At 37.0% G+C, this 27,268-nt stretch overlaps 1 protein-coding gene across 3 annotated transcripts in view; it reads right to left on the bottom strand.

Moving 5' to 3' along the window:
- PTPN3 (protein tyrosine phosphatase non-receptor type 3) overlaps positions 1-27,268 on the bottom strand; it is a 103,233-nt gene that overhangs the window by 65,113 nt on the left and 10,852 nt on the right. For 2 of the 3 annotated variants that reach the window (XR_005702372.2, XM_040074248.1), the window contains exons 2-8: positions 26,906-27,060; positions 15,455-15,562; positions 15,254-15,311; positions 14,063-14,141; positions 12,606-12,650; positions 11,672-11,724; positions 2,890-3,010 (exon numbers count right to left, since the gene is read on the bottom strand). Coding sequence is in view for 2 of the 3 variants with exons in the window: in XM_040074248.1 (XP_039930182.1) it covers positions 2,890-3,010; positions 11,672-11,724; positions 12,606-12,650; positions 14,063-14,141; positions 15,254-15,311; positions 15,455-15,562; positions 26,906-27,043 (602 nt within the window). In the remaining variant the exon portion in view is untranslated. The remainder of the gene's footprint in view (positions 1-2,889; positions 3,011-11,671; positions 11,725-12,605; positions 12,651-14,062; positions 14,142-15,253; positions 15,312-15,454; positions 15,563-26,905; positions 27,061-27,268) is intronic. The other variant, XM_040074259.1, reaches the window with a different exon arrangement.

Below are 27,268 nucleotides of genomic sequence, written 5' to 3'. Positions count from 1 at the left end.
CTGGAAAGCCATGGCCAGTGTGGCTTGAGGATATCATTATATCAGGAAAAAGGAAAGCAAAGATGAAAAAAATTGCTGTTTATCTCAATCTACATGCACACTGACTATTGTCACCTTGATTCTTAAAAACTTTAATAGACCTTATCTCACTGTGTCAGAAAATTACAGAAGCAAACCAATGTGAAATGGCCATTTTGTTATATAAAAGGATGCTGAATATATTTGCAAGAGTACATTACTGTAATTTAAAATAATTTGATCAAGTACTTTGTTCAGAAAGTCTGCTGCACACTAATGAGAAATGCCTGTAAATTTTAATTCACAATTTGTACACTCCATCTGCACCAGACCAGTCATGCCTTGTGTCTTGAAGGGCCAACAAGTACCTCAGCACAGACTTAGGCTTTTTACTTATTGTTGTTACACCCTCCTACTTAATCAGAGGTGAAATGAAACCTTCAGGTCTCTAAGCAGATGGTAATTATTCAGTGAGATAAACAGGCAAGAGAAAACTGGTCTTGATGTTCCAATTTTTATAGTTGTTGATACCCAAGGACTAGCAAACCTCATCTGGAATTACAAGCATCCTATTTAGTTTCAAATGCATCCTTCTCTTCAAACTGATGGTTGTATCTAGCAAGCACTATGAAAACCTTATCAATTTGGACAATAACTTCATCCTAAGATCTCAGGCTACTTCTCTAACTAAGCAAAATACGGCAGGAAAACTACGTTAGAACCAACTACATACATACATACATACATACAGAAAAAATCCTCTATGGATTTAGGGATGAGCAGAGAAGGAAAAATTCTGAAGCTACACCAATTCAATATGACAATAGCTGCTTTCTTAACAGATACATACTATCCACTGAACAATGTGACATGGGCTTGTTCAGGGAATACTTCCTCAGATTTTGCAAAGCAACATAAAACCTAGGGAACAAAAACCTTGCATTGAGTTACAAGTCAGAACTTCTCAAGTCTGTATTTCAGCAATTCAATACTTTTTATTTTCCTTTGTGAAAGTTTCTCAAAGGATAGACACTAAAAACTGAAAAAAGGATAGATAAGGTTTGCTTTGAAACCCTGTAATCTAAGAATACCAAATTCAAAGCTATAATAATTTATAGATAACCTATATGGTTTACAGCAGTATTTTTTATTCCAGATTAACAGAAATCTCATTTCAAAGCAACAATATTCTCTAAAGGGTAAAAAAAAAAAAAAATTCTTCCTTTCCATCCTTCCTTCCCAGCAGTTCTGGTGAACACCAGGATCATTCTTGTCAAGTATGTTCTTGGCATTGATCTAGTCAAATTCATGTCCGAGACGTAAGTATTCTCTATGAATGCCAAAGGAGTATGCAAGAAATACTGCCAGGATAAACAATAATTTGTCTGCCTCTCCTTGCACTCTGCAGTAAATCAGCCTTAAGAGCTAAGTCTCAAAAGAAGTGTTAATAAAGGAATATTTTTTCCAGTCCAAGCTACTCAGTATTTTTATTCAGATCTTCAATTACCAACATCTCTGTTAAGTCCAGTACAGAAGGTGAACTTCTCCACCATCAAGGCTTCATCCCACCAAAGACACTCAATGAAAGCATTGATATCACTGAAAGGACCCAGAGAAGAAAGGAGTCCTTCCAACAGACCCCAGCACACCTTAGTCCGGACCACTGCTAACTTCTGATCTTCCCTCTGCAGAACATAACCAGTTTTATATCTCTAGCTACCACAGCACTAAACACACATGAGCTCAACCCCGCCACTCCAAGACTCTTCAGAAACTTCCCTCAGTGGTCTCCAAGATGACTGCTTCCTAAAGACAAGCAGATTTATTCATTCCTGTCTAAAATCCACCTCAAAAAACTACTGAGTCTACTGGAAACTGCAAATCAATTTGGAAGGAGTAGAGGCATCAGCTATTATGTGCCTGAACATGAACTGTTCAGAAAGCAGTCCAGATTAGTATCTGCAACAGAAAGGGCAGCTGGAGTTAAGAGTTCAGTGGTTATCTTCTTTTGCCCCATAAATGACAATGCCTGTTCTGGATGGCTAGGGAGCACACGGGAAGTTCAGAACTACTCACTACACCCACTAGCAGTAAAGAAACAAGAGGGAAAAGTAGGAGTACTGAAAGATGAGAAGAAAACAGCTGAGGGACATTAGGAAGAGAAGAAAATGGAAATATTTCAGGGTATAAATCAAAGAAACTAAGAGGGAGGGGAATTAGCTCTGCTGCAGTTAAGATACAGACAGAGAAAACAAGTCTACGGAGATTTGGATTTCATTTGCTCACAGACAATTTTAGATTAGTATATTTGCATTCAGCTTGCAAGTATCTGATCAACACCACTAATTCCAAAGCTGCAGTCTTACAAGAAACAAATCAGCAGGGTCAGAAAAAATAATTAGCAGCGCACTGACTGGAATAATCTGTATTACACTCAGGAGAGGGGAATGAAAGCACAAAGTTAATTGAAGTGTTTTATGGTTATGGCATTTCTTTGAGGTTTTTTTCCTTATATAGACAAAAAAATCTATAGAATTCGAAAAATTATTAAATGTCCTTCATGCAGCAAACCCCTCAAACATCTAGCATAGTGTTCCAGATTGTTGCCTTTAATAATGCTTAAGGCTAACTAATTTACTGGAGGTTATAACTAGAAATTTATTTAAATATTTCAACACATTAGCATCATACTCTGAATATAATTAAACTAGCACCTCTATGATAAAACCAAGTACTTCATTTAACAGAAGCTATATGAAATACAACTGGCTGTTGTAATGGAACTATTAAGAACTTGAGTCTTCCTTTTGACATTTTTTTTTTTTTCTTTAAAAGCTCAAGAGGTGAGAAGGAACTTAAAGTTCACATTACCTGTGTTGCTCATGTAGCGTTTCCACTTTGGTAAGAAAATCTTTGTTCTGCTCCGGTATAAAGCTGAAATTTGACAGATATCCTGAACAATGCACTGAAGCATTATAGTCTCCAAGTTGTGCTGTTAAGAAACAAGAAACACATATACAAAATTTTCATAGTTAATTGGATTTTTGTTTAGAAGAAATTCCTTCTCATAAAACACATACACATATGGGAAGATGCAGAAATTACTAATTATTTCCCAACAGACAAGAAGTGTTGAACATAGGGAACTGTATGACCTCAGCGAGAAAAGATTTTTTGTCAAAATACACTTACCATAACTATAACCTCAGGCACTGAATGACTCAGTACTTTATTCAGTTACTTATGTAGCCTCACTTTTGCATCACAAGCTCTAACAGCACCAGACAGATGTCATGTGCCATGCCGACACAGACGTGGCAGTACTCTAACATCAGAGAACCCCAAACTGCTTCAGAAAGAGATGGCAAACGAAATCAATTTGATACATTTACTTGACTAGAACATATTAGAAATCTTCAAGAAGATCTGTCACTTAGAAAGCATCCACTCTTCACAAATAAAGGTGGAAATTGCTCTACTGCAAACTATGGCACTGTTCCAGAAATTCAGGTGTGAATTACTGAACAGAACTTGTGAAATAACTGCTGACTGACACATAACCTTACCAAAAGTACAAAAAGTAAATAACTATAACCTGTATTAACCTTCTTTTTCATAAGGAGTATGGAATAGTGATTCTAAAGCCTTAAAGTTTCCCACAAGTTATTGATATGATTTGCAAATTAACAAAAAAGAAGCTAATTGATAGGCTGCAAACAATTCAGCATTGAAAGCTCCTCAACTAAATAAAAGTTCAAGAGCACACTTTTAGGATATACTATCAATATTAACACGATTTTCAAAAGCTAATATAGTTGCACAGTAATAGTCTGCATCAAGAGAAATATTTAAATAAAAATGGGAATTATAGAAAGTAACTAATTTACTTTGAATGCAGATGGTCTTGCATACTTCTTGCTTTTTAAAGGTAGCCTAAACTTTAAATTAATTAGCAAAAATTAGGCAAAGGACTAAATACTTAGCATGAGAGTCAAGACACATATTTGAACGTTACTGTAAAATTTACCTGATGAAGAACAAAAAACAAGAATGAGAAAAAGTAAATGAAAACAAAACAAACAAGCAAAAACCCCAAACCCAAACAACTAAGACAGAAGATGCAGAAGTATCATAAGAAACTGAAATAATGTTTAGGAATATCCATATACTGACAAAAGTCCAAGCCTGCCAATGCTAAGTCTAAGGCAACAACAATAAAAGCAAAAAATTTGGAACTTTTAGAATTAAGTAACACGTTAGTAACAGTGTAAAATAAAACCCACAATTTTACAATTACAGTAGTTGACTGAGGATCATTTCCTTTACTAGTCATTAACACAACCCATATTTTCTATGAAACAATCTACATCTCTAAGGTTTGTTGCATCTAGTTTGAATTCCAATCTTGCCACTGGGAAAAGACTAGATTGTCAGGAATAAGATAACGTAGTTTTCTACTTCAATTTTCTTCGCAATAGGAAAGATATTTTTACTGTAATTTTACCTTCTCTAAAGGGGACAACTGCTATTCCTTCATATGTCATGAGGTAGAAAATTCTTTCTAATCTTCTAAATAGGCTACTCAGTTTTTTTCCCCTCTTGCTACTACCTGAGGCCATGCCAACAAGGGGAGCAATTTAGCTTCTACAACTCCCTAGCCAGCTGTTACAGTAGAAGAGAAACATCTTGCAAGGCTAATGATCTTGTGTAAGATTTAATTATCCAAGCAGGAAAAAAAAAGTTAGTATATATTGAGACATCAGCAAGAATAATAACCCATGACGCTTCTGTCTCTTCACTGGATTTCTCCAGAAAACAGCAGAAGGGCAAGAAATATTAAAGACCTATTTCTAATCTGAGTTTCTCCTGACACAGTTGCTTCTCTGATCATGAGTCAGCATATACTAACTCAATGGAGACAGAGTATAAAAAAAATTATTTTAACCTTTCTCCATTCTAGACCACTGTTGCTCTTTGACTTATTATAACTGGCAAACAATATAGAGCAAAGTGAAAGAAAGTGGAACCAAGGATGAGTCAAAAATCAAACAAAAACCCTCTGATATTTGAATATCAGAATACTGTATTTTAGAGTTAGATATCTAATATGAAAAGCTTTATAGAAAGGAACATGATGGACCATTCATTTATAAGACCATATTCTGTAAAAAGAGGATATTTATTTTTTTATTTCTAGCAAGAGTTCAATAGCCAAGCAGCCATGCTGACATGCCAGAACACTAGTTCTACAAACTTTCAATAAAATAAGAGCTTGTAAGTGCTTGAAACACAAGTCTTGAGGTGTGTGTTTACAGAGCATGGGATCTGTCTATGCCTTATTGAAGCCAAAACAAGCCATATATTCTTCAGACTTTTTTCAAAAGTCATTTGTCCAGATATCCTCCAAGGTGCAGATGACATTGTTCTCCAATTCTACAGACTTAGCCTGTAAATAATAATTTAAAAGCTGAACGCAAAGTAATAGCACCAGAACCTATTTCTGCACATTTCAAGTAACTTCAGGTTCAAGAAGGAAAATGTATGAATGGCTCATTGGCTAACCATGATGAGAAATCAGTTATAGATCCTATGGAGAAATTGAATGCCTACAAAAGGTAGTCTTTAGAAACAGGTTTAATATCAACTTTCTATAGACCTGAGAAGTGCACCAGAAAAAAATCAAGCAAATTCATACTGAATTTCTAACTTTTTTGCAGTTTTAATATTTTAGGTCACACGAATTAAGCACAAAAGTGAATTGAGTTGCCTGTTTCAAAAAAAGGATAACTACATATAAAGATCAGCTTCACAGGGGAAGAGAATAAACAAACCACAGGAAGAGTTTTGCATTTAAATTGTAAAAAAATCCTCAGGTATAAAACTTCAGTCCAGGATTAAAACATAGTTAGGATCACATGACTGGTCTCCAAATCAGGACAGCAGTAATGACTCACATTCTTGAGATGAGGGTGAAATGTAGTATTAAAGGCTAATGATTAAATTATCTTCATATGAACACTGAGGTACAAAAAGAAAAGATACTTAATCTATACAATTTAATCAGTTTAGAAATTTTAAATGATTGCTTCTTGGCACAAAACAAGAACAGAAAAAGATGAACTTCCTTGCATAAACTGTTTCTCAATAGTAACTACAAATTATTCAAGTATTAAAATACTTCAGGAATCAGAAAACAATCTGCTACAGCAGAATTCAGTTTTAAAGAACGAACATGAAAATATAGACATGTATTAAAGACAGAATAAAAAGATACATTGGAATGTGGAAAATGACACCATGTTGAAAATGGTTTTCAGAGAGAAATTCCTAAAAGGACCAAAACCCTCAGAAGTGAATGTTGAGAAAAGGAAAGTTGTTTCAACAAGTGGAACCTGTATGCAAGTAGGGATGTGAAGATGAACACTAACCCCCTCAACCCTTAAGTAATTGTAATGTCCCTACAGGACAAGTAGAACTAGCTATCATGGGAGTTAAAACTAACTTGTTTTGTAAAAGGAAATAATGCTTCACACTCAAGAGCCCTTACAAAATGTTCAGCCTAGGCACGATTGTAAATAGCTGCTTATGACCACTTACAACAGCTGGCCATTTTGTGGTAAGATAGAATGAGAAATCAGGCATTAATAAAAACAAAGGAACATTTGTAGAGGAAAAAAAAAGAAAACTGTGAATGCACAATGGTAGTCTCCAAGTCATTTACCACTCCAGAATGAAAAATGAGCCAGCCATTGTAATGCCTTTTATTAAAAGAACTAAAAAAATGAAATTCAGCAGCTCAAAACCCAGACACTGTTAAAGAACACAAAAAAGTAGTCACAAGGAAAAGGAAGAAACAAATTAGAAAATATAAATTATACTGAATTGCTGTTTCTGCATCTCAAATACAACCTGTACTTCAGAAACCATACAGACACAATCAAAATACTGAGTAAAGCAAAGTATAATCCAAAGTACAAAGAGTATTCATTCTGAGAAAGTATTGGGATAAAAGACTTAAAGGAATAGTTACCAGTACTCCCAAAACATTGTGAGGCTTTGCCAAACTAATGCATCTGATCCTCTGCCATATATGTTGTTTCTCAGCATTCACCACTACTCGTTTGAGAATCACAAAGTCATTTCGGTTGCACAAGACCTCTAAGATCATTGAGCACAACCCTTAACCCAGCATTACCAAGCCCGTCACTAAACCATATCCCTCCATGCCACATCTACAAATTTTTAAATACCTCCTTGGCATGATGACTCTACCACTTCCCTGAACAGCCTCTTCCAAACAACCCTTTTGGTGAAGAAATTTTTCATAAAACAGAAACTAAACCTTTCCTGGTGCAACTTGAGGTTGTTACCATGAGTGTAATAACACTGTATTACATGGACAACTTGGGAAACTCTTATTTCCTCTTTTTTAGTTATGTTACATAAAAATATTTAATAGGTTCATCCAACTTAAGAGCACAGAAGAATAGTATCAAGTCTGCAGAAAGTCGGTTGAGGCACTGTAGAAAGTCAGCTCCTTCAGCTACAGCATTGGCCAGAATCCCAGTCTGGGGTTCTCCACTCTGGAGATTGTACCTTGTTTTGAAGCGTTACAGTTCAAAATATTATTTGTGGCTTAATGGAAGACCATCACATAAACAATGCTTGAAGGAATGATCTCCTGAAATGGTCTCTGTATTGCCTAACACAACTGTAAAATATAATTGAGGAAAACTAGCCCAAAAGAGCTGGAAAGGTGCGGTATATAAACAATCAGGACATTCTCAGAAGTTCTGTTGTACAGAGATACCAACAAGCTCAGGAGCAGCAATCTAGAATTCAGTGAACCATATGGAAGGAAATCGGAATGTATTTCAATTAATCTCTCCAAGCTGATTCTTGTATTGGGAGTTTCATCACCATCACACATATAACACTGGCACTGCTGATGACAGGTACTGTAAGATATGATAAATGGTACCTCTGACTGAACAGCACTGATGCATGCTTCAGAAGAACAGATGTGGCATATACACAATCCTCAGAATACTCAACATATCTAGTAATTTCAAACACTGGAAATCCAGCTGAAAGTTCTCTCTATTAATCCAATCTGATTTTGATTCTAAGGCACAAGGTTAAAGATGCCTTGGAAAGAAACAGAAACCTAAGCTCTGTAGATCTGTAAGCAAATCTCTCAGCTTACATGAGATGTCCTTCTGAGAACTATTTCACTTCAAGAAGGCATGGGTGGGGAGCACACACAGAAAAATTCCCAAATGCTGACCATGAAAAGCGAAAGGTCTCCATAAACTAGGAAGTCTGAGCAGTCAACCTAATTTCTATAAAGTGAGGAAAAAGGAAGGTGGGTTAGAAGAAAGAGTCAGGCCTCACTGGGGAGCCGCTGTCGATGTTTCTCTAAGTCTTAGCGCCCACCTCTGCCTCTGGGATATCAATCTTCTGGCCTTCCCAAAATTCTAATTCTCTTATTCCCAGTTCCTGAGAGACTTTCACACAAAATTCAGCTTTCCTTGACTCCTCATCATCATCAGCCTTTCTTTCCTTAGACGAGTTTAAAGTCCATTTGAATCCCTAGCAACCAATCAATCCCTTTCTGAACAAAGTCCCAAAGACAGCAGTTTGCTAGAGATGATTCCTGGTCCTCAAAGCAGGGCTGAGAGGAGCAGTACCACAGGAGAAAAGAGCAACTGATGCTCAGGAAAAAACAAGCTTAGAAGCATTCATATAATCTTTGCTGGTTTTATTGCTGTGCTTCAGATCCAAGTCCCAAGTCAGCAATGGATTTATTAACATAAGAGCGTACTCTCATGAAACCCATGGGATTTCTTACATACCAGAGCTGGGAATTTAAACAATGGCCTGGAAATGGTAATTTGCAACAAGAAGTGATGGAAAACAAGTGGTGATAAATCAACTTTGTGACATTTGAAATTAAAAACAGGAATAGTCATACTGTATAGGTTTCCTTATTTGGTTTTATAGAGGGTACAATATTCCCATTTCACACTAGCAAAAACGCGTGATTTGTCATGAAGATTTTTCAGTATGAGTCTCTCCTTCCAATTCGACAGTGATGAAATTATTTGAAATGCACCTTAACAAGTTCTTAAAAAAAATATTTCAAAATCCACTGACTGCTTTGTCACAAAGCACATTCCTGATAATACACTAACAACTTATTCTTGAAGTGTCTGAACTATGCTCGTAATCAGGTTCAGTCACATGTTACTCAAACACAGTATTCACACCCACTTGCATTCCCCTGTAACTTAGCCCCGCCAGGCAACGCAGGGTGTGCAGCAGCAGGGCAGAGGGACACACCAGAGCTTTATTTCAGAACCACATGCCTGCAGAAAGGGCACTACAGAGAGGCAGCATCCCAGCAGCACAGCAGATACCACCAAAAACTGACCCCTTGCAAAACCCATACAAAGCATCTGAAGGACAATCGTACAGAAAAACTTCAGTTAAGAAGCAAGAGCAGAAATATCAAACACCTGACTTCATACGCTGTGAAAGAGATCTGCTTCAGCCCTCCCATCAGCAACAACTGCTACACCTTTTAAATAAACAACCCACAAGGCTGTCAGATAACAAGGATTTCCCCTTCTGCATAGAAGGGAAGCCACAGAAGGAGAGAGCAGCCTGAAAGCCAACAAGAAGTGGCAGTAAATAGCTCAGCTAGAACTGATTCATGGCAACCTCGAACAATGGATTTCTCACACCAAGAAATTCAGCTCTTCTTACTAAGTATGATTAGAAATTAAAACACTAATAGAAAACTACTTAAAACAGTTTCAATTGACAGGAATCACAGCAAACATGACTCAATAAGGAGGCTGAAACCCCTGATTTCAAAAATGTCTTTCCTATGCCATCATCTTCAGGTAAAAGCAAAAACAAACAAACAAACAAAATAAAAACAAAACAAAATGAAAAACACACCAAAAAAACAAACACCCTTAAGGGAGTATATCTTTCTATTGAACATTTCATTCCTTACCAATGCAGAGAATAAATATCATTATATCAGTATCATACAAACAGCAACAGAAAGGAAATCAGATATCAAAATAAGGTAACTTTTGGGTTTGTTTTCTTTTGTGCTTAGTTTTTTTTAATCGAAAAGAAACAAACAAACAAACATCAAAATCCCCACCACCTGGTAAAAGCAGCACTATCAGGAGTTAGAAAAAACAGGCAAATAGCTCAATGGGAAATCCAGAATCCAGCGTGAAAAACAATTATCAAAACACACTAGCACCCTTTGACAATCTTCAGTATCCTTCTATCATCCTCCTTTAGTACAGAAAACTGCATTAGTAGCTATCCCTGCCTAAACACTAAAAACGGAACATTCATAAAACTGAAGGGGAAACTGGGACAACTTTGAGATTTGGAGTACACTAGATATGGCATGATTACTTTCACCTTGTGATAAAACCTTTGCATTCTTCATTTTTGAGCTCTAGCACAATTGGATCACCAATAGTTCATTTAGCAATCCTAATGGTGCAGAGTGGTTCAGCCTTCAAGTGTCTTTACTGGGCTTCAGAAACACCAGAGCGGGATGCATTTCATTTGGCTCCAAAACTGACTGTCACATACTATGGAAAATTTCAATTGCTCTTACTGAAGCTTGAATCTGATTACAGTTTCATTTTATAAAAGGGTGCAACATATGACATGCTTAAAAAAAAAAGGCAAATGTTTCATAGACTCTTAGAGTTTCAATAGATACTAAGAGTTTATCACATTCTTCTTTGAAAACCACACTTAAATTATTTTAGCTTGGTTCTTATTTCAAACAAAAATTACCTCAGTTGTTTCTGTGGGCCTTGTTAGCCTTTCCATAAAAGAAATGAGATTCAGCCAAATAATTATACAACTATTCTTGCATACTTTCCCCCAAATATTTAACAAATATGCAAACTTCACGAAACCCTTAACCTGTGGTTTTTTTTTTTTTTCTTTATTTGTTTAAGGAGAAAGGTCTTCCTCCAGCTGTTTTTTACTATCTGTTGAGGATGCTTGTGCGGCATTGTAAGACTCCAATTTGATTTTTCTACAGAAGATGTTTTTCTAGCATCATCACACGAATTTTTTTTGCCAGTTGAAGGCAGATGAGAAGGATGTAAGTTCTTATATGCAGAGTCGCCTTAAATGTATTGCAAAGGCCAGTTTTACATAACTAACAAACCAAATTCCATGAAACAAACATTGTGTAAGAACACTGTAGTTTCTTAATCATAAGTTTACCTTCCTCTTATCTGTTCTGTAGATGACCACTTATTCCTTTGGAATGCTTTCTCCTAGCTATTGTAATACGCAGTAAGTTTCATGGTTTTGTTTCCAGTGACAAAGCAAACCTGACTTTTTTGTCAGCAGTCAGCAGCACACATAAACAGCAACATTATTCTTGTATCAATTCTTTTTTTGACAGGCCTAAAAAGTATTCTTTTTCTTTTTAAACTGTCTCTGGAGGCTGCTTTAATAACCTGCACCTGCACACTGAATAGTCTGCACAAATAGATAAGGAAAGAAATCTCTCCTGACTTTTCAGTGCCAAACAGCCAAGAAAGTAGTTGGTCAAATAAATTTCTTAACAAAATAATGGTTGGTTATTACTTACATTGTACTGCATAAGATGCCAGGAGAACAGCAGAATCAATGGGGCATGACAACCTGGAAAGGAAATAATTTTATTTAAACATAGGCTGTATATATATCTTATTGAAACTGTCACACAATTAGTTTGGTGTGCAAAGACTAATTTATCTTCAAAGAGTATCTGATTCTTTCTTACTAAGTTTGATTGTTAAAGGACAGTACAACTGGATATTAAACCCTTAAGTGAACAGAAAAAACTAATTGGAAAAGGACATGCTCAAATTCTTGCTGGATGATCATTCAGGAAAGAAAAAGGAGAAGACACTTTTATGGGGATTTGGACATCACTTTAATAGCTGCATTCTGGTGTATTTAAAACTAGACACAAACACTAAAATCACCCACATGCCAAGCACAAAGACAACTCTGATTTTATGACCAAAACTGACTCTATAAAGAAAAAAGCCAACACCTGTAGGCAACTGACATTTGGCAGCAAATACTTGGAGCATGTTTTCCTTTTTACTTTTTTTTAGTGTACAAACACACAGAAATCACACCCAAATAAACCACTGAATATATGCCCACCATACAGGCAATATAACCCTGAAATGAAGAGCAATGATAGCATGGAACTGCCTGTTGCTACTCCTGATTACTGCACTAGGTAGTGGGTGCCCAGGTTTGGAATTCCATGCCTGGCACACCAAACCCTGCCTAAATATCTCTGTGGCTGGTGTCGTGCCTGTTGACACAGCATCTCCTACAGCTCATTCACAACTGACTTGTCAACTGTTCTTACTAAGTGAGCTTTGAGAAAATTTGTAACATTTCCCAGCAATGTTTCAGAAGGCATATTTATGGGATGATTTTACAGTAACAATACCCTCAGGTAAAAAGCTTTTTAATTTTATTTTAGAAAGAATTATAGAGAAATTTAAGATTCTTCTTATTACCTTCCTTCTGCAATATCAGTCTTCAACTGCAGAAAGAATAAGTGCCTAGAAAAGATTTTTTTTGGAAAAGAAACAAATGTGCATTTATTTTGAAATTATATCATTTAAATAGCTACATATATTACTTTTATTTCATTAGATTTCCCAGCAAACTATACACACAGATGAACAAGTATTAGTGGCATTTACAAATATGCAATCATACACCCACTTAGTCTCATAACATTTTTAAGGATCTTTGGCAGCCTCTACCAAAACTCCAGGGCCACAGTATTAATGTTGCAATTAACGCAACAGAAAACCAAACCACTACTGAACTGGGCTCTTTTTCTCCCTGGAATACTCATTTTGAATGCAACTTTTTTTTTTTTTTTTTTTTTTTTTTTTTTTTAAAAAAAAAAAAAACAAACAAACAAAAAAAAAAAAAAACACAAAAAACCACAGATCTCAATATCTCAATCAAGGTTGACTGTGAGAGTCTATGAGTCTATTTCACAGCTACTCAATGGAGGACGAGACATTTCTCTAGCAGCATATGCTGACAAAAGACTCTTAAACAACTCTCCAAGAGCAGTTCAGTCTTCCTCTTATTAGTGTGTTTGACAATGGTAGTTGAGAGTGATACTGAAGAGTGGGCATGTGAAGAACCTTAAAGAGCAGATCTTAGAATAATCGAACGAATACCAAAACAAGTCAAAAGCCAATTTTTCTACAAGAAATACAATTTCACATGCTGTACTATTTATATTCCCAAGTCACTGAAATAAATAAGCAAAGTGCTACAGAAATGCCAGACTAATGGCCAGATTAATGTGTGCCTTCAAATTTGAAACTCCAAATTACAGGCACTGAACAAAACAAGTATTTAATAAAAATCTTGTGACAAATTAATTGAAAATTGCTCATAATTCATGCACCCCACCACCCCAAAACCTCAGAGGACAGGTTAAAAAAGAAAAATTTGGAAGTCGACTGTAAACTGAAGCATTATGCATTTTTGCATATTACAAGTAATGGGGAAACTAGAAAACAAGAACTGTTATCTGTTCTTCCCCCCAAAAAATAAACCCCACCCTCCCACACCCTCAGCATCAAATCTACTACACATGTTCAAAACTGACTCAGTGTTGACACAAAACTTCTTAGATAGACAGACCTAGACTCAGACCTAGAGACAGACTCAAAAAAAAAAAAAAAAAAAAAAAATCAAGACGCAAATAAACATACTTTTAACACCTACATCTTTGTACTAACTTATACTCCAGCTGTATCTCAGAGTTGTTAGCTGTGTATATCAGAAACTACTCACCATAAGCATAGCATCAAGCTCTCCATTCCAAATGCATTAAATACTAAGAATACAAAGTTATCTATGTAATAAAGCATAACTTGCCAGGCTGCAGACATGGGCAAGACACATTCCTTGTTCATGGGAGCAAATATCAAACAGAAGTTACCTGGTTTGTTCTTGCTGAAGTGTGTTAGGATCAGGTATAAAAAACCTTACACGAAAATGAAGTGTGCAGGGAAAACCTCCTGCAATATTTTAGAAGAGAAAATCAATCTAGAGTTTAAACTGGAAAGAGTCTAATATTTTCATTTCTATATTTACAGAAAAAATTACATGAACAACCACATAGAAATCTCATGTATTTTTTTCATTAAACTAAAAGAAACTATGAGTAAGTCTCTCTCAATGCCCCAACACCAACTTTGAGAAGAAAATACTCTCAAATGTAGTAATGCTTTCATTTAAAGTACTTTGCATATGCTAGTCTGCATAAAAGGCATTACTGAGCTTCCTTTGCCCCCTAAGTATTAGAAGAGAGAAAAGAACTAAATGTATTTAAGGTGTCTCAGCTGGGATAATGCTCAGTTCTATCTTACATATAAATACATTAAATTACAGAAGTCCAATATGCTACTTTTGCATATGAATTGAAATAAAAATGCATGATCTGTAGCACAAGGTAGAAATGAGAGTGCTGGAAAACAAAGCTCAAGTGTCACAGCACAAACTGGGACAGTGCCACTCAGGCCTCCTAAGCTGCTCTCTGGCCAGGGTTATGCTGGCCTGTCCTTCTTGGTAAGCATTCTGTGTTATCCAAAGCTGTATAAAACAAGAGATACTAGAACAACAAATGCATCTGAAAGTGTGTAGTGTTGGTTTTCTGGTTAGTTGTTTTCTAATAAAAATTTATACATTTGGGGGTTCTTATTGTATGTGAGACAAGAAATTGCCAGAACCTATACACAAAACTGACAATGACTCCCTCAATCAAAACCCCCTCCTTTGCTTCCCTCTCAGGAGGAATTCCCTGGCACAACAACATGACTACTGCTTTCATGGCCCTCTAAGCATGTCTAACACTGCTCAGAAACCAGGTTTAGCTGCTATTATAGCATCAGAGTTCATGATCTACCTGGTCTACCAGGTCTTGTGTCTGCCAGTCTTTTCAGCAGATCCATCTCCTTCTCCTTACTCCTACCTGAGTGGAAATAAGACCATCTGCTGAAAAGACTGGCAGACACAAGACTTGCTCTTGAAGAAAAATCTACCATCTGGAAATATGCATTTCTTCTAGCCTTAAGAACATAGGAAAACAGAACTACAAAGTTACAATTAAGATAGTAAAAACAAGTCTTACCTTTTAACTGTTTTCTAATAGGTTTGCTTGGTTCAAGCCATCGCTGTGAAATGAAAAACTATTAGATGGATTAAAAATACTTACAAATAAATACTGTTTCTTTATGTGCATGTGTGTGCATGAATATGTGTGCATACATACATGTGTATAGATTTATACACACATATACCTGCACACACATTTATTATTTACTATACTTACAGGTGAATCTACAGAAGTCTCATTTTGCTGTAAACCAAAATATTCCTTCTCTGTCACACCCAGCTGGTTATAGGTCATATCCAACAAAATCTGTCCAGTGTCTTGTTTCTGAAAACAAGAAAAGTTTAGAAGTGAAACCCTGCAACACTTACACATTTTAAGATGCTATTAATTGAAATTAATTTGGGTTGGTTTGTTTTTATTGTTTTTTTTCCTAATGTAACTCATTAATAAAAAAAGCTGCCAATTCATCAGTTCAAAGCCTTTCAGCATTAAGAACTACTTCTGATTAAGGTTTGGGGGGGGTTTAAAAAATCCTTTAGGCACATGAAATTTCCTAACATGAACAGACATGAATTCCAGCCCTTGATGTGGGTGCAGCAAATTAATTATAAGCAGGTCACTCCTCCCTTGCCCACAGTGGGAGCAATGACCTTCTCTGGAGTGGCAGCCTGCAAGGATGGATCGCAGACACGTGGGGCTGCTCTGGCCCCTGCTGTCACCACAAAGCAGCACACTGTGCTTCCACATCAGCTAATAGAAGGCAAAGTAAGTATATACTAGGATGGGGAAAAAAGAGGAAGGGGATGCTGTGATGCAACCATAAGACCCCATACTTCAGCCTACACTCTCACCTGCCCCTCTGTTTCTACACGACCAGCTGCCATTCAGCCACCCCATTTTCTGCCTAGACATCCCCTGTGACAGGAATCACAGAAGAACTGGTGCAACATGGTACCAAACAGGCAGCAGAAATCAGAAGTCTAAGGTTGGTAAAATTTCCCCTGAACAAGAAAAGAATCTCCGTGCCACGGCATTGTGAAGAACAGATTAACCAACTTCTGCCAGAGAACACTGTGAACCAATCATATATTAAAAAAAGCAACACCAAACACAGAAAGAAAAAACCAAAACCCCCTCAAAAATATTGCAATCCTAAATGTGCTAATAAATAATAGACAGCTTGCTGTATTGGGTTTCTGTGGCTAGATTTTGGTACTGGGGAGGCACCAGAGCAGAGATTCCCCTGCAGACCATGGAGAAGCAGCTCTGTCCCTGCAGCCCATGGAGTCTACAAGAGAGCCAGAGATCCACCTGCAGCCTGTGGATGATCCCATGCCGGAGCAGGTGGATGCTAGAAAGGAATCAGTGTGAATCAGTGAGAAGCCCATGGTGGAGCAGGCTCCTGGCAGGGACCTGCAGACCCATGAAGAGAGAAACCCACACCTGGAGCAGGTTTGCTGGTAGAACCTGTGACCCTGAAGGAGTGCACCTCAGGGAAGAGTGATTCGTACTGCAGCAATTAGTGAGGAACTGTGGCCCATAGGAAGTCCACTGAAGAAAATTGTGGAGAACTGATTCCTCTGAGAGGGACCCCACACTGGAGCAGGGGAAGCACTCCTCTCCCTGAGCAGCAGGAGAAACAACCTGTGGCAAACTGACCAAAATCCCCTTTCCCTGTCTCCCTGTGCCACTGCAGGGGAGAAGGTAGAGCCTGAGAAGGAGGCATGAGTGGTAGGAATGTGGTTTTAAGATTTATTTTACTTCTCATCCCACTCTGATTTTGTTTGTAGTAAATTGAATTATTATCCCCAAGTTCAGTCTGTTGTGCCTGAGACAGTATTTGATGAGTGCAGAGCAGTATGGCATCTTAGGTCTAGATTTTTATATACAGAATTGCTGGACAGAGCAAAAATCTGCTTGCTTTTTTAATTGAAAAAAAGAAAATCAAAAAAACCAAAGTTTCCTATTTAGTTTAAGATTTTTCTAAATGTCTCTCTTAAAAGCAGAAATAATCTGCACCCATAAAAACTCCAACCCAAAACCACCCCAAATCAAACAAACAAAAACTCTGAGAAAAATTATTTGAACTGCAAAAGACAAGCACTTTATTCTTGAAAAAAATTCTTAAAAAATCAGCTCTGGATTTATTAGGTTTTGATTTCTTAAGAAAATTTCTTGATTTTTTGAAAAGAATCTCTTGAAACAAAGGACTTGATGTACAAGCCACATTACTGTGGTTGGCCCCAGTCTTGCTCAGTGTGTAAGAGTGTTCACTTATAAGCCAATTCAATTCTTTAGCTAAAGTTTTTAATAACAGAACACAGATTTTTATTATTTTTTAATAGGGTACAACACTGTTGTGATTGAGTGCTTTAAACAGCAACATATTCCATAGTCTTCCTTTATCTCATAGGAGCATTCTTCCTATTTAAAAGGTGGGGAAAAGAAAAACAAAATTTCAAGCAAAGGACACCCACTTGGCCCATCTTATTTTGGAGGATAGACTATTATCCACCATTTTCTACAGCTAGAGCAGAACTCCTAGAGGCTCATTTGTGACTTGAGTGCTCAGTCTTACCATATCAGTCTGCTGGCCTCATGTGAAAAGCCGTGCACATTTTTCTGGAGTAAAATCACACATGGAGAAAACAATGCAGGCAACACTCAACTATTGAGAATACGTTTTCCTTTCCAGCAGTCTCCCATCTTATTTAACTTTCAAAGAAAACAGTTGAGATCTCACAATAAATGTGAGTCCACACAGGCCTGTAAAGGCTGTGTGGCCACCAAGTGCAGCAGTTTTGCGCCCTTCTTCTACCCCAGCTGCACATTCCCACTACCCACCTTTCAAAGAGGCTGCTGGCATAGTCAAACCACAGCACTGATCAAATCCCACTTTTTTTCCTGAAACAGCATAAAATCCACCTTGGAAGCTGAACTCTCAGTGACAGGTAAGGGCCATGCAACCATGCATTCCTTGTCACACAAAGCCATGACACCTGTCAGGCAGCTCTGTCCATCAGTGACACTGCCACCACCATTCAGACTGAGATTCGTCCATCAGAAATTATCCATGTGTGTACACAAAAGGGCCCTGTGGAAGCAGCAGATGCCACCCTCTGAAATAATGGGCAGTTCCTGACATCAGTAAGCTCATCTTTAGCATTGACCAGATTCATTTCCCCAGGGCTGGGTTTTAATAAGCAGAAAATTAAAACACTTTCAAGTGTCATCACGACACCTGCACAACTCAGAAGCCTAATTGCACGCCTACGGTGTGCACTGTTGGCAGCACCTAAAGTTATATTATGACCAAAAGCAGTAATTACAGGGGATGGGATAGATACTTTGATGAAAGAAGGTGTTCAGGAATATCAAGTTTCATTACAAATGGGGCAGGACAAACCCACAGAGAGCAGATTCTTCTGCCAAATTTTAGTTTGAATTTCAACTTTTTTTCCTTTTGGTCTCCTTTCTTTGCAATGCCATTATCTCCCAATTCCTTTCTCCATTTCCATGCTCTCAGTCTTTCATCCCAATTCAGATGTCTTCACCTTCTCTCTCCCCATCCCTTCACAATTGCATTCCTGCCTCTCTCCCAGCATATATGAATTGCTAAGCCATCTCATTGTTTCCCTGTAAAGGCAAGCAAGCTCCCTGCTATGATATTCTTGCTCAGCAGTCACAGTTCTCTCTTTGCAATGTGCCCATGGGTCTCCCAACCCTAAACCCAGCTGTTCAGCCAGCACTAGTCTCATCCACCTACACACCTATTTACTTCTCTTCTGCCTCTCCTCATTTCCTAGTAAAAAATAATTTCCAGCATTACTTTTATGTGGTTCCATAAACTTCTTGTACTAAAAGCATCGTTTTGGGATTTTTTTGGGGGGGTGTTGTTTGTTTGTTTGTTTGGGGGGGTTGTTTGTTTGTTTTGGTTTTGTGGGTGTTTTTTTTTTGCTTGTTTTGTTTGTTTTTTGTTTTTTTCCCCAGTGCCTAGATCAAGCACCCAGTCAAGAAATCTAAGCTAAGTAAAAAAATGTTATTTTAAATTGTTCAAGTGTTCGTATTAAAATTCCCACTTACAAAGGGGGGTTGTTGTTTTTCAAGGAAATGTTTATTTCCTTAACTTTGGCATTGCTTTAAGAAACATTTGAATTCTTTTTCAGTCTATATACCTAAAAATGACCACAGGGCTCATGCTGTGCAATCTTCAATTTACTTAATTAATTAACAGTTTTGAGACCTAGGTGTAAAGTGAGGCAGGCTAAGCATGTCACATCACCACTTGACATCCATTCCAATACAATTCATAGCCACAGCATATTCAAATATTACAACGTGTCAAGTGCTTTACGATATATCCTATTTTGGCTCTCCTGGGCCATAGGAGGAGGGCAAAACAACACAAGCACTGCTCAGCTATACTGGGCATTAGAATCAAATTCTCCTCCTATCAACCATTAGAGCAAATATTTAAGACACTCCTAATTAAACTCTTGGATTTCTACAATGAAATTTTAAAAATTTTGCATTTTCCTCCCTAGTCTGCACTGCTATAATGACACAAGTTCTTAAGATAACCTTAAGAATTTCAAAGGTTTTACTGAGAAGGAATATTTTCAAGAAGTTTGCGTGTTTCCACCTGTAAAAGACTTTCTATTTATTTCACCTTCATGACATTTACCAATCCTTATTCTGAACTGTTAAAAGCTTTGCATCAACCATCTCATAACCACACACTATTCACCTTCATTTAATTCAGTCTTCAAATCAATTACAACTTATGTTGGATAGGCCAAAAATTAATACTTAAAGCAGTCATAATTAACACCTATTACATTCTATCCATGCCACAACAAGTTCCTACAACATTCAGGGAATTTGAATTAGTCAAATTCAATTTCTAGCGAATTAAACAATTGTGGAGAGAAAAAAAGCCCTTCATTATATTTTAATGTCAACTACTGCCTAGAACCTGAAGTGATCAAGACTCACTGTGCTAAGAACTGCATAAACTTCAGGAGAAATTGTAGAACCTGGGACTAAAGAGGTAAATATGTGTGTAAAGTTCTTCAGGTTGTTAACTTCCACAGGTAAGTGCTACAAAGTGATGATTCCAAAGGACAGGGCATATCTCCCTGTCCCCTGCAGAAGCTTTGCCCCCACTTCCTGGTAATGATAACCTCCCAGTTAAGCTTTTGCAAAACTCAGTCTCACTTCAGACATAATACCCACTGCCCATCATGTGCTGTTTGAGGTCAACCGTTTCTAATTTAGCCTGTAACACTCATTCACAACCAGCCAGCCTGTGTCCTTTGCTCCTGAAAGATGCATGAGCCTGAGCACAGTGCTGCCACTTTCTTTTAATTTCCACAGAAATTTTACACACAGCTAATTTGCTCTTCTGCTATCTCCATCCTTTTATCTTCCTGGAATTTATTTACCCACCTGATTCTCTTATTCAAGCATGGAAGATTTTGTTAATCTAGAATAAACAGAACAGGCTTTTTCCTAAGGTCCAGTCTTCTGCAGAGATCTTAGTTTTACTTTTTATGTCTGCCTGTGGAACTTCCTTGTTTTGTCTCCAATGGCCAGGATCCACATGTGACATTCCCTGGAGGGTTGCTTCAATGCCAAGACTAACACTGTTAATACTTCCTCGACTCTGGCTGAAGATTCTTGCCTGGTGCATGAAAGCACTCACCTATTTCAGAACAGTAATACATGAGCAGCTCAGTCTGCAAACTGCCACTGCTCTCTATTGTTAGCAACTGAAAATTGAGCTTAAAAAAACATTACCTCATCTCATAAAAGCTATTAGTTTACACTACTGATTTCCCTCACTGAAATTACTCCTTGTTCAAGATAACCTGCTACCTCATATTCCTGTATCTTTTTGTTGTTAATAAGACATCAAACTTAATATTTTTGATTTTTTGAAAAAGTTTCAAGAGCAATACATTAATGAAATCTGACAGTCAAGAACTCCCTTTAATGTCCTTACACTATCTAATATCTCCTTTTTCAACAAGATCTACAGCCACCACCTCAGCCAACTCCTGGCCCATCCCGTAACGTTTCTAGATTCCATGCACTTTAGCACAGTATTTTCCTACATAAAGGTCACACAAAATATTTATCCAAAGACAGAGTTTTAACCTACTGCATTTCCTCTGCCTCACAAAATGACTGAAAACAAACATATATATGAGGTTAGTCATTTCAGTTCTAACTTTGGAAAAAATCTCCCCTCCACTAATTCTTTCCTTCAGCATTTATTATGAAGTCATGGCCCACAAAGGGCTAGGACTAACACGCCTGCTGTAGGGAGGATCACTTTCTCACTGTCCTCAAAGGCATCATCAAATTTCATCTGTCTTACTGCTTTCCAGTCGAGTATACTGGCCTGTCTCAATACAAAACTAAATGTTTGTTGCCAGTCTGAAACTTCATACAGCAGTCCTCCCAACATGCAGGGACACAGAGTAGCATTAAACCGTCTTGTATTATTATCAAACAGTACCGAATAGGAACACTTGGTGACAGACATAAAAATTCTGCATCACTGCATTTTTCTATGAGTGGTTTAAAATTATAAAACTCACACTACCCACAATCAAAAAGAACCTCTAAGACTTGTATCTCAGACCATTATTTTAAATATATTGATAGTAATTGTAGGTGATCATTTTAACAATCATATTCCTTCTCAAATACTGGAAGAAGAAACTTAACTGAGGTGGAAGGAAAGGAAAAAAATTCCTTACAATTCGAGCCTCAATTCAAGCAACTTTTTGAATAATTACATCATTTTATTTCTAGAAGGCAACACTAGTACTAAAAGCCAACTGCTCTAAAAGCTAAAATCACAGGTAATAAGAAAACACATTAGCTCAGATAGACAATGCAATTCAGAAGTGATCTGACACTGTCAGTTTTATCCCTTCTCAAAAGTCAGTTTACTGGAGAGATGCTTCCCAAGTGGCCATTCCTGGTAAATGAGCCAAAGTATTGCAAAACCAGAAAATTCCAGCATGTTTATATCAAAAATTAGACAGATTTGCATTATTGCTCAATGTAATATACATAATATAATAAATACTTATTAAACACACTCAAACATAGTATATGAGCAGATTCTGTATATATCAGAAGGACAACTAACATTTTCTCCAGGTGAAAAGCCTATGCATTATAGTCTTAGAACACAACAGATGTGACATTAGGGACAGAGGTGAGTTAACCTTATCAGAAAACTGAAACACCTGGAATTTACTGGGAGGCTTCAAGAAAGCCTGAATATAATTAAAGTCAAGTGCAACATTCAGCACTAAATGCAGTCAACTACTTGGCTCAAATGTGGTTTTGAAAGAACACTTCCAACTCCCAGCTTCCATGCCCCTTCTATCCTTTGCCTGGACTTTGTACATGTTCCATCTAAGTCCTGAAACACATAACAGTGGAACAAGAAAGGCCATTTCAGCCTTGTATAGTTAACATACTCTTTGGACTGTAAGCAATGTAGTGGAATGTGTCTGTACTCCCATGAGAACTTGATAATGATGACCTAAAATCAGCACACACCCCAGGTTATACTGAGGAACTCTGTGATACCATGAATCTAAATTTCAGGTTCACCGAAACTATAGTATAACACTTTAAAATAAAAGCATTGAACAAAATAGCCAATCACTTCACTACTCTGCCAAAGCAACAAGTCCAGGAGAAAAACAGCACTGCTCTTTTGCAATTAGTGTTTTATTTACAGCTGGATAGGATACCAATATTTTTTTGGATAAGTGATTAATAAGAACAATTTTCAGAAAGGAAATTATGCAGCTATCTTCAGGTTTCTCAATAGACAGAAAGTTCCTCTGGTTACATCTATATGCAAAACCAACCTTCCTTTTTCCTTAGTCTAGTTTAACAATACTTGGTTTTTATTTACCCTCCTACAGACAGAACCACTGGGAAAACAAAGTAACATCTGGAGTATCATTCATCCGAATGGTAAAGAAGAAAGAAACTTATAGGTGTAACTACAAGAGCACCATGCCATTTGGTAACAAAATTTGATGAAAATCAGCTCTGTGGGCCCTATAAAGATCTTGTTCCTAGAGAATGAAAAGCAAGTTTTATCTCTATTCTCCCTGATCTCTGAAAGATCCAATATTTTGAGATACCATCAATGTTCTACCATCATTTTAAAGATGTTAGTACTAGTTCAAAATTCCAAAATATATAAGTCGTTCTCAGTGTTGCAAGTTTAGATTATTGATTCAATTATTTTTCTATCACATTTAAATCCACATCATATTTTGTAGTCTTGAGCATAGGTACATTGTCAACAAGGTAACAGAAATAGATACACAGGAATATCCATTTGTTTAAACTTATAGTTAAATTTATCTTAAGTTTCTTCTTACCCGTGAGGTTTCTTTTCTTAAATGTTATTTTTCTATGTAATCTCCTTACGACTTTGAAAGAAAGAAATCCTTTTGCAGTAAGAATTCTGCGTTCATAGAGCTGTGTTACAGGACAAAGTAATGCTCAGTTGTTTTCATTCCACTGTAATTAGAATGGGAGAATTCTCCAATTCCACTTATGCGATTATATGGACAAAGGCCAAGCTTCAAGTATTCTGCTTTTCCACTTTTACTTTTTACTGTTTGTTGATGAAGAATATAATCATGTCAATGAACATAAAGCATATTTACATATATGTGAATATTAGCCTAATCTTAGTTCCAAGTGTAACATCTATCCAAACTTTGAGCCGCCACAGATCAGAACCAGCTACCACTACACCACAAACAACCCTGAAGAATTCCGAACCTGAATTTTCTACTGCTATTATTGAAGTTCTTTTAAAGAGAAAACACTGAACTCTATGCTTTAGAAGAAGTGATCCTGTTCAGGTCCAGTTCTCCAAACTCTGACAGAGGAGAAATATTCAACATAATTCAGCAATAATTGTAAAAACAGAGAAAGTAAAAAACCTAGAAAACCTATTTACAACATTCTCAAGACATAGTGGGGGAAACTACAATAGTAGGTCTTTTTATCCATGTATCTTGTATCTATGTCTAGTCACTTCCGAAAGCATCTTCATTTTAATAATGTACTACTACATCATTTAATACTTTTCTGATAATTTGTCTTCTGGATAATTATGCCATATGGTATGCATACTTAATTTCTTTAAAATATAGAACTGTCAATTAACATGTCATCCAAAAATAAATTAAATGTGGAGAAAAACATCTTGATACGAGAAATAGTTTCTCTAAAGCAACACAGAAAGACTTCACTAACGGGGAAAATCTGTTCAGAGCAAAACTTATTGTCCTTCAGTATATGCCCAACTGATTCCCAGGCTGACCACAGTCCCAAGTTGTTCTTCGCTCACAGACATGAAACTGAATTATGTTGGCAATTAAAAGAAACACACAAACACACAGTCAGGCAAAAAAACTTCACAAAGCTGAATTTTTCTGCTAAAGTAAACAGAACTTAGATACAATTTTTCTGCAGCTGGCTTCAAACCCTTTTGAAAAATGAACCTTATGACACTACCAGAGCGTGGCAAAGCCTATTCTTAGGCTGATATCAAGGTTAGATAATCAGGAAGGGCCATCCTCACAGAAAAGTGCAGCCTCTCTCATTACGAGTATGACAGCTCAGTACTCAAAGAATATAAATCTTCTATGAAACCTCTTCCTTTTCTTAGTCCATAACACAGCAGGGAAGCCACACTCCCTGCTTGTCTTGAGCAGAGCAATAATGAGCCCTACATCACCCCCATGCAGTTCTGCATCACAGCTGCAGTAAAGGAGGCCCTTACAATTCCTGGATGAAGGAGGTAACCAGCAGTGGTACCCTAGGGATACGCTGAAGGTAGGGAAAGAAATCAGTTTGGTGCAGAAATTCAAAAAATCATAGAATGGTTTTGGTTGCAAGGAACCTTAAAGGTCATCTGGTTTCAACTCCCCTACCACAGCCAGGGACACCTTCCACTACTCCAAGTTGCTCAAAGCCCCGTCCAGCCTGGCCTTGAACACTTTCAAGGATGGGGACAGCTGCAACTTCTCTGGGCAACCCAGTCCAGCGCTTCACCACCCTCACAGCAAAGAATTTCTCCCTAATATCTCATCTAAATCTACCCTCTCTCAGTAGGAAGTCGTTGTATCACTACATGACCTTGTACAAAGTTCCCCTCCAGCTTTCTTTAGGTACCAGAAGGCTGCTTTAAGGTCTACACAGCTCCTTCTCAATGGTTCCCATTTTGCACTCACTGCCTAAAGGAGGAAATGGGAAACAAATTTCACTTGTGTAGTGCTGGACTTTAGGCCAAGCACTACATGTAAAGCTGTGTAAACAACTGTTTACAAAGAACAAATATACTACTATGCACGGATTTAAAACCATTTTGAATTCCTCATTTTACACAGATCCTTGTGCAGGGCAGGTGACAATAATGCCAGCTCACTGACATACAAAGCAATTCCTAGGGCATGCTGGAGACAAACAATGATAATTGTATACTACTGTGTTGCTCCTTCTCTTACTTACTCTCCTTCTACTCCACTCCCCAATATTGCACACATATATGAACACATAGCGTGCAAAATACATACTAAAATGAAACTAATTCTGTATATACTATGGTGAAAATAAACTTTTTAACCTATGAGATAATTCATATTTCAATTAATATCCAACAGACAAAGTTAAAAAACAAATTCAGTCAGCAGAGATTTGTACTAAGACTTCAGAAAATACAACTTTTGAGTGCAGCTTTGAATGTTCTATTAGAAAGCACCATGTAATCTATCTAAACAATAGAGCTTCCTCAGCAAAATGCTTCTTCTCAAACAAGGCAAATTGGATAAAATAAGTATCATATAAAGAAATACATATAAATCTTGCACACAATTGTACTTAAGTTTATCCACAGTTTTTCTGCATGGTCAGATAATTCTATTGAAGGTTGATTGAGAGGTGAAGCTATTTCCCTTGTTTTAATTTAAAAATTAACTGATATTTTAAATCAGTACTAAAGATGATAAAACTTGCAGAATAAAATACAATAAAAATACAGAGTATAAACCTCCATTAATCCCCTTTCCCTCCCCACACCCAAGTAAAGAAACTGTATTGAAGTACAAAAAACTGAACAGAACAGTCCTACTGAGCCACAACTTCTTTACTGTTTCCATCATCTTTTGCATTTCTGAAAATATGTACTGACATCACTACAGGAATTTATAAGGCCTCCTTCTTTCAGGACCAGTCCTTTTTACCACTCTTTTGAAGGAGGAGCACATCCCAGTTTGGGAGTTCCCTTTAAATATGAATTACTTATTCATAGTTGATAATTATCACCAGATAATCTGTTTCTTTGTGGTTCCCATATCATATAGAAGACCTTTTTCCAGATACAATCTGCATGCCATGATTTTATGACATTGAAGTTGGTTGGCTCGAAAGTAAATTAAGACAGCACTTTTTAAACCCATTTCATAAGCAATAATTCTGCAATTTGTTATGGCAAAGCTACATCTTTAACATCTTTTAGAGATACTATGCCTCAGGGTCCCATATTTCATCTGCAGCTTTCAAACAAATTTCTATGTCTTTAAAAAGAAAGTAGTTTTCCACACTTACGTTGACTTTGAAGCTTTGTACTGAGCCATCCAAAAAGTGGACATTACAGATTATTTCTGACCGGGTTTTCTCTTTTGGTAGTTCTGATGCTCGTATGTTATTTATCCTCCCACCTAAGGCTCGTAAACGGGAGTTCATAACTATTGCAGAATAACCTATAAAACAAAAATTATGTTTAATGACAGTTCTTATAATTACATGTTTGTTTTTCAGAGTAACTCACGACATCATGAAGATCTCATTACACATCAAATTAACAAATCTTATAGAAAAGAATAAGTTGTAAAATTAGCCTGTTGTAAACCAGAACATAAATGCATGAATATAAAGGGGTTCCCATGTTGTAAATGTGAACATTATCAA

Source organism: Hirundo rustica, chromosome 1, assembly GCF_015227805.2.
Source record: "Hirundo rustica isolate bHirRus1 chromosome 1, bHirRus1.pri.v3, whole genome shotgun sequence".
Taxonomy (NCBI): domain Eukaryota; kingdom Metazoa; phylum Chordata; class Aves; order Passeriformes; family Hirundinidae; genus Hirundo; species Hirundo rustica.
The sequence above is the reverse complement of the archived record's forward strand: the minus strand, read 5'-3'. Positions and strand labels throughout refer to the sequence as shown.